Source organism: Penaeus monodon, chromosome 5 (genome assembly GCF_015228065.2).
Source record: "Penaeus monodon isolate SGIC_2016 chromosome 5, NSTDA_Pmon_1, whole genome shotgun sequence".
Lineage (NCBI taxonomy): Eukaryota > Metazoa > Arthropoda > Malacostraca > Decapoda > Penaeidae > Penaeus > Penaeus monodon.
This window is the reverse complement of record NC_051390.1, coordinates 30,859,280-30,873,967: the sequence shown is the minus strand read 5'-3', so window position 1 is coordinate 30,873,967 and position 14,688 is coordinate 30,859,280. Positions and strand designations below refer to the sequence as shown.

At 25.1% G+C, this 14,688-nt stretch overlaps 1 protein-coding gene across 1 annotated transcript in view; it reads left to right on the top strand.

Annotated features, from left to right (window-relative positions):
• The window catches only part of LOC119573519, a 32,917-nt gene extending 18,780 nt beyond the window's left edge, over positions 1–14,137 (top strand). Inside the window, exons 5-14 of the mRNA XM_037920734.1 lie at positions 3,900–4,052; positions 4,904–4,921; positions 7,589–7,690; positions 7,784–7,818; positions 9,483–9,651; positions 9,918–10,012; positions 10,135–10,265; positions 10,424–10,502; positions 12,659–12,729; positions 12,907–14,137. Coding sequence (XP_037776662.1) covers positions 3,900–4,052; positions 4,904–4,921; positions 7,589–7,690; positions 7,784–7,818; positions 9,483–9,651; positions 9,918–10,012; positions 10,135–10,265; positions 10,424–10,502; positions 12,659–12,729; positions 12,907–14,012 — 1,959 coding nt within the window. The 3' untranslated portion in view covers positions 14,013–14,137. The remainder of the gene's footprint in view (positions 1–3,899; positions 4,053–4,903; positions 4,922–7,588; positions 7,691–7,783; positions 7,819–9,482; positions 9,652–9,917; positions 10,013–10,134; positions 10,266–10,423; positions 10,503–12,658; positions 12,730–12,906) is intronic.
• Positions 14,138–14,688: the final 551 nt, after the last annotated feature.

Sequence of the window (14,688 nt, the reverse complement as noted above, 5' to 3'; positions counted from 1 at the left end):
AATAAAGGTATAGAACCCCATTTCATTTGGGTTGCAGGGGGATTGATACTGATTTCTCCATGTACAGAGAAGAGAGACAGAAGACGACAGACAACAAAGAAGACAGACAGAGAAAAAGAGAGAAAGACAGACAGAAATATATGTTGTAGTATGTGTGTATGTATGTAGCATATATATATAAAATATATATATAAATATTATATTTATATATATTTTTATATATAATTAATTTTATATAATTGTATATATATATGTATATATATATGTATATAATTTTTATAGTATATTTTAAAGTATATAATATGTAATATAATATATATGTATACAAAAGTATAAATAATGTATAAATTATATAATTTATATGTTTTATATATATTATTTATATTATTTTAAAAATAATGTAAATAAAAATTGTATACATTAGTATATAATAATTATAATAAGTAATATATATGTAATATATGTATTTAAAAATATAGTATTATATGTATATGTATTATATTTGTATATATATATATTATATATATATAATGTATATATATGTGTATATATATATTATATATATATTTTAATTTTATATAATGTATATATATTGTTAGAATATTTTTATAATATTAATTTTATAATATATGTAATATATATGATATATATATGTTATATATAGTATTAAATATATTATATATAATGTTATATTGTATATATATATTGTTATATATATTATATATATAATATTTAAAACAATATTTATATTTTATATATATGATATTTTATATTTATATATATGTATATATTTTATTTTTTATATATTATTGTATATATATTTATTATATATTTTTATATAATAAATATGTAATAAATATAATGTATGTATGGATAATGATCTTATATGTAAATAAATATAGGTTTTATATAACAAATATATTTATATATATATATATATTAATATATACCATAAAATATATATACATTATATATAATATTATAATATATATATATAATATATATATTTTATTAATATTTTATATATAATATTATATAATTAAAATATAAATTATATAATATATTGTATATATATATATATTATATATATATATATAATATTATATAAAAACCCCAAAACCCCAATGTTTTTTTTTTTCATATGTATATAATTTTACATTGTAATATATATATATTACATATATATATATATAAAATAAATAATTATATATAATTAATATATTATATTACATATAAAATATAACATTATATATATATTATATATATTATATATATAATATTATATAATTTTTATATAATATATATTGTATATATTATATGTATATATAATGTATATATATATTTATGTTATTGTATGTATATATATGTATATATTATGTATAAAAATATGTATATAATATGTATATATAATTTTATATATAAAATGTAATTAAAATATTATATTAATATATTGTATTTTAAATGTATATTAATAGTATAATAATATATGTATATAATATTGTAATAATGTTATATATAATGTTATATATATATTTTTATATAGTATAAATAAAAATTATTTTTATATATATATATAAATTTACATATTATTAAAATTTTATATAATTTTAATATTATATATATAATATATGTACATGTACATGTCATTACTGTCCCTTAATTATATATATATATATATATATATAATATTAAAATATATAATATAATATTACATGCATATATATATTATATATATGATATATTATATATTTATATATTCTAATATATATTTTATATTATATTATATATATATATATTATATTATAAATTTTACATATTATCATGTATATTTTTATAAATATATATATTTTAATATAATATGATATATATATATTTTTGTCATATATTACATGTTATTTATATGTAAAAATTATTTATATATTAATATATGTATATAAATTTTATTAATATATACTTATATTATAATATTATTATATATTATATATAGTATTTTAAAATTTGTGTTATATTTATGTATATTTTTAAAAATTTTGTTATAATTTGTATAATTTTTATACATGTATATATATAATATAAATATATTTATATATTATGTATATATATACAGTTTATATATATATGTTTATTATATATATATATTATGTATAATTTTATGTGTAATTTTTAGTGTATATTATATATGTTTATATTGTTTATAATGTGTATTATATATATGTATATATATATGTATTATATTGTATTGTATATATCTATATTATTTATAATAGTTATATATATTGAAAATTTATTAAAATATGATATATTATTAGTACATATATATATTATTTTATTAATTTTATATATGTTTTATTTATATGTAATTTTATATGTATATATATGTATGTAAATATATGTATATATATATATATATATATATATATATTTATATTTATTAAAAGTTTAAAAAATAAAGATGTAGTTAAGCATCTTAATGTTAAGAAATATAGGGTTTTATATATCAAAAATATTTTATATTATTATATATATATATTAATAAAATATCCATAAAATAATTTTACATTATATATTATATTAATAATAATGTTATTTTAATAATAATTTTTTTTTTTTTTTATATATATAATAATTATATATATAATTATATATATATTTTATATAATATTATTATTAAAATTACAATGTATTTATTTAATTTTATTATTCACTATGTAATAAAATTTATATATAATTTTATATTTATATATATATATATATATATGTGTGTGTGTGTGTGGGTTTGGTTGTGTGTGTGTGTGGTGTTGGTTTGGTGTGTGTGTGTGCGTGTGTGTGTGGTTGGTTTATTAACTTATACATATATTGACATGTAAATACGTATTTTACATGTAATATTTTATATATTATATTATAATGTATTCATATACATATAAAAACATTATAATATAATTTTTAATATATAATATTATATATATATATAATATATATATAATAGTTTTGTTGTGGGGGATACACACACACACAACACACAACACACCACACCACACACCCACACACACAACCCACACACACACACACATATATATTATATATATTAAAAATATATATTATATAATAATATATATATGTATTATAAATATATATAAAATTATTATTAATTAAAAAATATAAAATAAAATATTTATATATATAAAATATTAAATATAATATATAAATATTATATTAAAATATATATATAAATATATATATATATAATATTATAAAATGTATATATATATATATAATATATATAATAACCACAATAATTTTATTAAATATATATATAATATATATATATACATTTTAAAAAATACATATAATACTATACACACACACACACCACACACCACACACACACACACACACCACACAAACACCACACACCACACAATATATATATATAATATATATTATATTTATATATATATATTATATATATATTAATTATTTATTTAAAAATTTATATAAATTTAAAAAATATAGAAATCCCAACAATATACCTATAATATATAGTTATATAGATATACTATATATATAGTTATATCTATAGTTATATATATAGTTATAATATAATATATAGTTTAATATAATATATATAATATAATATATAATATATATATATAGTTATAATATATTTTTATATATATAGTTATATATAATATATAATATATAATATATATTTTATATAGATATACTATATATAATATATATATATATATATATAATATATATATATATATATATATATTATATATATGAAAAATTTGGAAATCAGCATATTTCGTAGATACATTCAGGAAAAAATTTTGAGTGCTTTAATGGTCATGTTTATGTAAACTGAAACAAATATTTTTATCACTTAAAAGGTAAACCCTACTGGTGAACTTTTTGATGGAGGAGGTACTACTGAAGTTCTCGCAGGGCAGTGGAAGGAGGAGGAGCTGAAGAACTTGGACGTGAGGGACGAGCTGTCATCACACAACATCTTAGAGGGTAAATTGGATCACTGTCAGATTAGTGTTTGTTTTCATGTGTGGTCCCGTTTTTTATTGGGCTTTTTTATGGTTTTCATAATGCTTTTTATCATTAGTATTATTATCATTATTTATTTTATTATCATATTATTTTTGCATTATCAACATTATCATCATTATTTTTATTTTTTTTTATTTTACTATTATTATTACTATTATTATTATTATTATTATTATTATTATTATTATTATTTTTTACTATTTCTTTTATATTATAAAATTTAAAAGGGGATGCCATAGTAATGATAAAAAGGGGTAATAATTTTAAAATTTTTTATATGGAAATGTAATTTTGTTTTACCATTATTGATATGGTTATTATTTTTGTTTTTTATTGTCATTATTATATCTTTTATTTTTTTTTTTTTTAAAAATTTTTATTAATATTATTATTATTTTTATTATTATTATTTTATTTTTATTTTTTTAAAAGGATAAGATATCATAGTAATATGATCATAATAATTATTTTTAAATATTTTTTTTATATTTTTTATATTTGTTGTTATTTTTGTCATTATTATTTACCCAAAATTTTTTAAAATATTAAATACTTATATTTTGTGATATAAATTATGATTTCTTAAAATTTTTCCCCTGATAAAAAGAATGAAAAACTATTTCTAAGTGGAAATTGCACCCCACTAACCCCTCAAATACATAACTTTCTAAAAAATAGACTTTCCCTACTACTCATCAAAAGTAATGATGTGAGGTTTTTACACACACCCCCTTTTGGGCACTGGGGGAAAAAAGTGATTTAAAATTGGGAAATCTTTTAGATACCTCGGTTTCAATCTTCAATTTGAAAATTTTTAAATCAATTTTCCCCCAAGTGCCCACGGGGGGTCCAGGTAAGAAAGAGTTTTTAACAATATAGATATAGTATTCCCTTATTCCTCTTTCTCATCTCACACACACACACACACAACCCCAACACAAACACACACACACACACCACACACACACCACACAAAACACAACACACAACCAACACCACAGCACACAGCACACGCACACAACAACCACACAACCACACACACACACACCACACACACACACAACACACACACACAGACACACACCACACACAAAACCCAACCCCAAAACCCCACACACACACACACAACACACACACACACACACACACACACACACACCGTGTATTTTATAATATATATATATTTATAATATATTAATATATTATATTATATTATATATATAATATCAAGTATAAATATATGTGTAGAATGTTTTTGTTGTAATTATGTGTTATAAATGTATGTTACTATGTGTGTATATATAAATATATTGTATGTAATAAATAAAGTATATAATATATATATATATTATATATATTATATAATATATATATATATATTATATAATAATATATATATATAATATATATATATATATATATATATATATATTTTTAATTATATATTATATATATAATATATATATAATATTTATATATAATATTATATATATATTTTATATAATATATATATTTTTTATATAATTTATAATATTTTATATAATATATATATATATTATATATATATATATATTATATATTATACAAAATTTTAAAATATATATTATATATAATTTTTATATAATTATTATATTTTATATATATATATATATATATCTAAAAAAAAAAAAAAAAATATCATATAAAACAAATATAATTATATAAATATAATTAAATTTATAAATTGTATATATATATATATATTATATTTATACATATATATATTATATATATAAATATATAATTATAAATTTAAAATATACTTATATTTATGTGATTTTTATAAATTTAAATTTAACATATTTTTAAATTTTAAAATATTAGTTGTATATATTTTAATATAGATAAAAAAATATGAAAAGAAATATACAATTATTTGATATATGTGTATATTATATATAAATTTTATATATTATATATATATATATATAATACATATATATATATATAATATTTATATTATATATATTTATCTTATATTATATTATATATAAATTCTGTTATGATTTAAAATTTTCATATTATATTATAAATTTTATGTGTTTGTTATTAATGTTATATCATATTTTATATATATATATATAAATTAATTATTTTTATATATTAAATAAAATATTATGTATATATGTGTTTTTAAAACTTATAGTATCTACTATATATATAAATTTTTATATACACATATAACGTGTGTGTGTGTGTGTGTGTTGGGTGTGTGGGGTGTGTATGATGTATTAGTATTATGTATTTTTGTATGTATATTATAATATTTTATATTTATATATATTTATATATTATATATTTATATATATATATATATTTTATATATATATATAAATATAATATTAATATATATATATTATATATATATTTACTACATATACATGTGGGATGTATATGTATATAATATAATATAATTATTATAATATTATATTATATATATATTAAAAATATAATTATATATATACAAATATACATGTTATGTCTATTATGTATTTAATGTATTATTTTATAAAAAATCTCATAAAAAAATTTATATATATTTTAATATTATATATATATATAATATATATATATAAGATTATATTATATATTTTATTTTTGTGTGTGTGTGTGATTGTGTGTACAAAAGGTATGAATGAGAATGAATATTTTCACAATACAAGAGATGTATTTGACTGGTTTCGATTATATTTTCGCCAGAAATGCATACAAAACAGGAACTACATAGCTCATATATATCAGGCATGAGCTGACGAAACACATGATGACCTCACCTCCCACTTATTATCCGCATAACTGCTGCTGCGACCTTTGATACTTCGAATCTGCATGATACTGTGTTGACATTGTTCTCCATCGCAATGTATATATCTTCCATGATTTTTCATTTTTGTTTGTTCCATCCTCCACAGATTACTTCTGCTTCTTTCTAGTTCGGTAGATGTCTAGCTTCATCCACATGTACCACCATGGCGTTGGAAGTCCTGTGGTGACGGATGTCACTCATTTCACTGATCCTGGTGTTGAAACCACGGCCCTTTTCGCCTTATTCGCATCTTTCTTCACTGTTGGATCACAGTCTACTTCCCCCCTTTCCCACCCCACTACTTTGTTGTTTTTGAAAATCAAATTTTCCCCAAACTCCAGCCCCTTTCTCATATGTTGGTGATTTAACTGCTGCCACATTCCCTCTATCACCAGTTCCCTTGGCTGATCCCTAGAACGTTTCCTCTCCACAACTAACCTTATTATTCTTAATTCAGATTGCCCCACACACTTCTTCATACACACGCAATCTTTTTCATGTATTGATGTAGACTACTTTTCCTATTGTGACCACTTTCCAGTTCTCCTTTCTCCCACTTCATATGTACCACTTCCTAACTCCCCATGCTGGTGCTTTGATAGAGCTGACTGGTGTACTTTCACTTCACTCTCTGTTATTCCTACTCCTATTCCCCCTCCTCCTCATCCATTTCAGATAGGATACAATATTTCACAACTACAGTCCTTAGAGCTGCCTATAGAGTCATTCCTTAAATCTCAAGGGCTTATACCTCTAAATGTGTTCCATGGTGTAAGTGTAAAGCATTTCATTTAAAACATGCAGCCTGGAACAATTACCACTAAACCGAGGCACCCCTAATCAACTATCAGACCTTATCTCCTTTAAAAGAGCATCCACCTATCTTCATCATACAATCAGGAACGGTAAGCAAATAACTGGCGAAATTATGTTTCCTCAAATGCATCTACATCTATCTCAACTGTTTGGTGCCGGATCTATAAATTATCTGGTAAACATCCCCCTCATCCATCCCCCGTCCTCCATATTCGAGATACTCTCGATTATGGATGCCATATCTACTTTTCTGTCTCAACCTCCCTCCTTGCTCGTGTTGATACAATCTACCACTGCAGTCTTCCCTTAGCCCTAAGGTGCCTTCCGCTCCTATCCAGTTGAGAGCCTGTATACTGAGTCAGGCATGGCAATTCCCCTCCCTCTAGCTCTATACCACCAAATTCCCTTCACTACACTAAGTATCCCATGACCTCTACTTCCTACCTTTGCTTCTTCTCCACTTTTTCTTCTCCTTCTCCTTTTCATGGGTACCCCCCTCTCCCATTTTCCCCTTTTCCTCACTCCAACCTCTTCTGTTTTCTGTCCATTCTGTCCCTCCATGGCTTATGCTTTACCCCCATATTTGCTTCTGTGTTTTCCCTGACCCACCAAAATCAGATATCCCCTCCTCTGTCCTTCTCATCCATTTCCTTGACCATTCTCCATTCTTTCCCTCCAGTATTCATGATTCACGATAGCTCAAAATCCCCCTCCGGTGCGGGTTTTGCGTAACCTTCCCAATTGCATTTTCAGCCCCCCCTTCCCCCCTGAACCCGTGTCCTTACTACAGAACGAATCCCACCCTTTTTTTTGCCTTTTAAAACACATATACTCCCTCCTCTTTCACTATTTTTACTGACTTCCGTAACTCATTAACTCTAATAAAATTAACACACTCAACCAACTCCCTTATCTGTAAGATTCAGAACTGGTTGTTCTACCTGTCCACACACCGTAAAATAAAATTTTGGGGGGGGTTGGTCCCCCAGCCTTTTGGGAAATTTGCGGGCAATGAACAGGCAGACACTCTAGCACTCTACGCCACTATGTCCACATCACACCAACCATGTTTTCTCACGCATTCCAGCTACAGATTTTTAGCCCCATTTTAAGACCTTGTATAACCCATGGCATTTTTTCTGGTCGTCTCCACACTGATAAATTACATACTGTAAAACTATCAATTAGGAGACGGTTCTTGCCCGCTTACTCATTGGCCACACCCAACTAACACACCCCTATCTGATGTCACATTATGATCCACCCCTATGTTCCCTATGTAATGTCCCTCTTTCAGTTCCACATATTCTGTTGTTCTATCCAGGGTTTATGCACCTGTACCTCTCTTTCCCCCACCATCCTCCCTTACCGACCCCCCAACCATCAGACATTCTACAAAATCTCAACTTTCTGCTTTGAAAACCCCTGTTCCCCTTTCCCTCGAGCATACTATCCTATTGATCTAATCCCCTCCCTCCCCCTCCCTTTAAACCCCATTACCATAAAACTTTACCCACCTTTAACCTTCTCAATTAATCTAGATAGTTGACATAACTAACTACTACAAAACAGTTTCACCCCCCTGACGGTCCCTTTCTATAGTGCAATGCCCTTAGGTCAAACTATCGTTGGCTTTTACCATTAACCATTAACCATTTCCATGTGCGTTAGGTAATCCCTTTGGAAGACATGTTTGTAAGAAGATCACTTCGCCCAGCTTTAGTTCATCTGCTTTATTGCATATATTGCGTAGTTTTGTCCTTGTGTTTAACTTGTTGAGCTTGATCTTCCTGCTGTTGGAGGACCAGCCTATGGGGAAGGTGTTTGACTTCAAGTTGGTTCTGGAGTTCGTAGAGTCGATGCTGCAGGGCCCTAATGGCCTCCACACGGAAGTCCCAAGCACTATTAGGGAACGAATGCTTGTTGGATTTAAACTGGCTTGGAGCTGAAGGTGGCAGTACTTGCTCAGCCAAGCAGTCCATCAGGAAACAACGTCGATTCTTGGCACTGGTTCTTTCGAGAATCGACGTTGTTTCCTGATGGACTGCTTGGCTGAATAAGTATTGCCACCTTCAGCTCCAAGCCAGTTTAAATCCAGCGAGCATCTGTTCATTGAAGGGTTCGGCCAAGGGATTACTGCTTGCTGTATGGCTAATGTGTCGTCGTGCCCCCGGCCGATCCCACGCAGATATATCACTGCGATGAGGGCCTTCTCGAGGACAAGACCATCATCATCACCCAGGCTGATGAAGGTGGGGGTATAATGGTTATAGGTAAAAGTGAGTATGAACGATTTACTTTCCAATGCTTCTGTTTACAGGAAAGTAACGAAAGCTGAGTGTAAGATTTCTTGAAGATGAGGTTGCCTATGTAATTAATTCTTTCATTAAACATAAATATTCTAGAGACTTCCTGCTTAATCTCAGAAAGAAGGTGGAGAGCATAGCCACACGATCAGACTCTGCACTCTCTTCTAATAAGTTTCTCATATTACCGTCATGTAACATTTCCCAAGCGCTCAGCAGATACTTTGGCAGTACTGTGAAAATCGCCAGCGCATCCGGGAAAAAAGATACATGATATAATACGAGACAAATCAGCCCGAAAGCGACCCCAACATGCATAATTTTCATACCCGCATGGATGCGATAGAAGCATACTTTGGTGAATATACTCTAGTGGTTTCAACACCAGGATCAGCGAACATCGAGCTGACACCTTGGCGGGACATATGGAAGAAGCAAGGTATCTGCCGAACTAGAAAGAAGCAGAAGTAATCCGTGGAGGAGGGAACAAACAAGAGAAAGATTATGGAAGATGCATGCGACGGAGAACAATGTCAACACAGCGTCATGCAGATTCAAAGTATCCAAGGGCGCGGCAGCAGTTATGCGGATAAATAGTGGGGAAGGGCACAGTCGTCAGGTGTTTCGTCGCTCTGTCTGATATTTGTAGTTCCTCTGATGTATGTGTTTTTATTGAAGTATAATCGAAACCGGTCAAAAATTTTCTCGTTGTGAAAAATTTCATTTTTATTCATACCCTTTTTTATATTTGTCAAATGAACACGTTTTAATATAATTATGAATATATTGTCTATCTATCTATCTATTTTCTATCTATTTCTATCTTGGGATATATTTATAATATATATATAATATATATATATATATATATATATATTATATATATAAATTTTGTTGTGTGTGTGTGTTTGTGTGTGTGTTGTGTGATTTGTTTATATATAATATATATATATATATATAATATATATAAAATTTAAAATATAATTGTGTGTGTGTTGTGTGGGTTATTTGATTATATATATAATATTATATAAAATATATAAAATATATATAATATATATAATATATATATATTATATAATTAAAATCTTTTTATTTTTTTTTATTATTATTAATTATATGTATCTTTATATGTGTATATATATACATGGTTATATATATATGTTATATATATATTTATTATATAATATTTATTATATACATGTATTTATATATAAATTTTATTATAAATAATTATGTATATATAATGTATATATATATTATATATATATTTTTATATAATATATTATTAAACGTTATATATATTATATATATATTATATATATTTATTATATGTATTTATTTTTATATATATATTTTTATTAAAATTATAATATATTATATAATATAAAATTTTAATAATATATAATATATATTTAATATATATATATATATTAAAATTTATATATTTATATATTTTTATATTAATATTTATAATTATTATTAAAATATATAATATTATATTTTATTTATATATATTTATATATATTATTTTTATATTATTTTATAATGTATATATAATGTATATAATATATTTTTTTTATATATTTTTTTTTTTTTTTTTAAAAATATATTTTTTTATTTTTATAATATATTTTTTAATATTAATATATATTATTTTTTTTATTATATATATTTATATATATATATATATTATATTTATATTTTAATATATAATCTCTATATATATATATATATATATATATATAATCTATATTTTAAATTATATATATATATATTTTTTAAATATATTTTTAATTTTATAATATATAAAATTTATTATATTATAATATTTTTATAATTTTATAAATTATTTTTATTTATTTTAATTTATATTATATATATATATATTATATATATATATATATTTATATATATTTATATTATATATATATATTATATTTATATATTTTATATATATATATATTAATATATATATTTTATATATAATTAATTGTGTGTGTGTGTTTGTGTTTGTGTTGGTTTGTGTTTGTTTTGTGTTTGTGTGTTTTGTGTGTGTGTGTGTGTGTGTGTGTGAAGGATTATATATAGTTTTAAGAATTAACAGTAGATAAAATAAAGCGTTTGCCAATCACTTCTATAGATTGTTTTGAAATTTCATAGGATACAAAAGGGAAAAGTTTTAGAATAGCATCATAAAGTATACTGCCCAAGTGACCTGAAAACCCGACGCGCATCTATAAAATTTAAAATTCTATGAATTGCTACGGGAAAGGGGAGCTGCCCTCAGAGCTACTGGCTGTCATGTTATCATAGTTGGGGGATATCAACATTTCACGAAGAAATTATCCTGTGTCCTGATGAATGGGTAAGAAAAGACTTCTTTTTTAAAAGGGTGATAATTTTTGATGACTTACATTTTTTTAAATGTTTTTGCAAGTAGAATACTAGTGAATATCCCCTTCATTTCTATATTTATTTGGGTACGTAGGATACTAGTGAATAAGTCTCCTAATTTTTAATGTAATTTATGATGTTTGCCCATTAGATGTTCCTTAAATTCAGTAATTATTAGTATAATATAATTAAAATGTGTTGATATTTCATATTCTTTTATACTCAGACCTTCCCACCCAACTTGTGGGATGATCTATAAACTCTTGAGGTTTGATGTATTCTACTCTAGGGCTGCAAGTAACTCCAAATTTTAATATTAATATAGTATTTTTTGTTTGAGTATGGCAAATACATCAAAAGGTTTTTAAAATTTTCAGCCTGAAGTTCAGTTTTAAATCTGCAGGATTTGAGATCTCTAGGGGAGAAATACCTTAATAGATGCTCCTGCCCTATAAAAAACGACAGCAGAATGAAAAATTGAAGATCAAAAAGGGGGAGTTGAGTCTGCCCAAAATAATCATATGTGTAGTTCTCAGCTTGATGAGTTGAACAAAATTAATGATGGGCTCAAATTACCTGAGAACAGTTCCTGTATCATCACTGAAGGAAATGATTACTCAGGAGCAGAATTGAAAATCAAGACAAGAGAAGAAGAATATGGGGGTGAGCAGCAGTCTGATGAAGCTCTACTTTCTTCAAGCACAAACTTCCAGGTGGTTGATACATTCCGATACTTTTACCCACAGAAGGAGAAAGCTTTTACTTGTTGGCATACCCTCTCCAATTCTAGAGCTACGAATTATGGGACTAGGATTGACTACATTTTTTGTGATCAAGATTTTTTGACATATTTAAGAGATGGGCAGGTGCAGCAGGAAGTTTTGGGGAGTGATCACTGCCCTGTTGCGATTGTAATAAATGGGGAAATAACTCCAGCTACTAAACTACCTTCGTCATGCACTAAATTCTATCCAGAATTTCAGGGCCAGCAGCAGAAATTGTCATCATACTTTCAGCCTGTATCTTCTAGTACAAAGGCTAACCAGAACTTCACTTTGCAAAAAAATAGAACTTGGCCTCAGAATAGCGTCAAAAGAAAGGCTGAAGTTAAGAAATCAGCCAGTAAGATGGCATGTACAGAAAAACAAAAGAAGTTAAGCTCGTTCTTTGCTGTTAAACAGAGTTGCTCATTTGATAGAGAAAATGAAAAAAATGAAAACCCAACACATCAGAATCATGTTGACGTGGATTTTGCAGCTCATATCGATAAGGAAATAAAAACTGATGATTTCCAGAACATATCATCTCATGAATTACCTCTGTCACAAGAAAGTAAAGGAAACCCAGTTAATGGATCACAGAAACCTCCCACTCAGGTGAAAAACACAGGTTGGAATTTCTTGATGAAAGGCCCAAAGTCCCCTCCTCTTTGTCCAGGACATAAAGAGCCAGCTGTATTAAGAACTGTCAAAAAAAAGGGACCAAATATGAATCGTCAGTTTTATGCTTGTGCAAGAGGAGCAGGAAAAGAAGGAGACCCAGAGGCTCAGTGTAATTTTTTCAAATGGGTTGGGAAGTAGGATATCTGCATTATTTTTATACAACAAGTGCTTCAATTTTCATATTTTATAAAGTAAAAAAATATAATTCATTGTGGAATCTCCCTTCTCATTGCTTGAATTACTCATGTTCATAATTCAGAGTTTGGAAAACTCCTGACTGGAGTCCTGGCTAATTGAGCAAATTTGAAATATACCATATGAAATATGTTTTTTAAAGAATTTATTTTAAGAAATATAGAAACTTTGTATTAGTTATTTTTTTACTTGTTTGGAGAGCCCCATTTACTTTGATTTTAATTGTAACAGAGTTGAATGGGATGTTTTGCAAAAGTGTGAAATGTACACCTAACCTTAAAAAGTAAATAGGATACAAAAGGAATTTTTAAAAAATGTAATATAGACATTTATTAATACATATAAAAATTCTTTGTTTAAGAAAACTAATAAAGGCTCATTGACAGTACTCACTAGTGTTTAGTGTAATTAGGCTGCTGGCTAGTAAACACTAGTCATTCTCTGACCTCACCCTTCTTTTTGACCAGCCAGATACACTTGTGATCCCTGCTTCAACCCTCTAACACATATGCAGCCCCCTGACATCAACTTTTCCAAAGGCACATTTTTAGGCTAAGTGGGTGAGATTTTTTTTTTTTTTTTTTTTTTTTTTTTTTTTTTTTTTTTTTTTTTTTCCTTT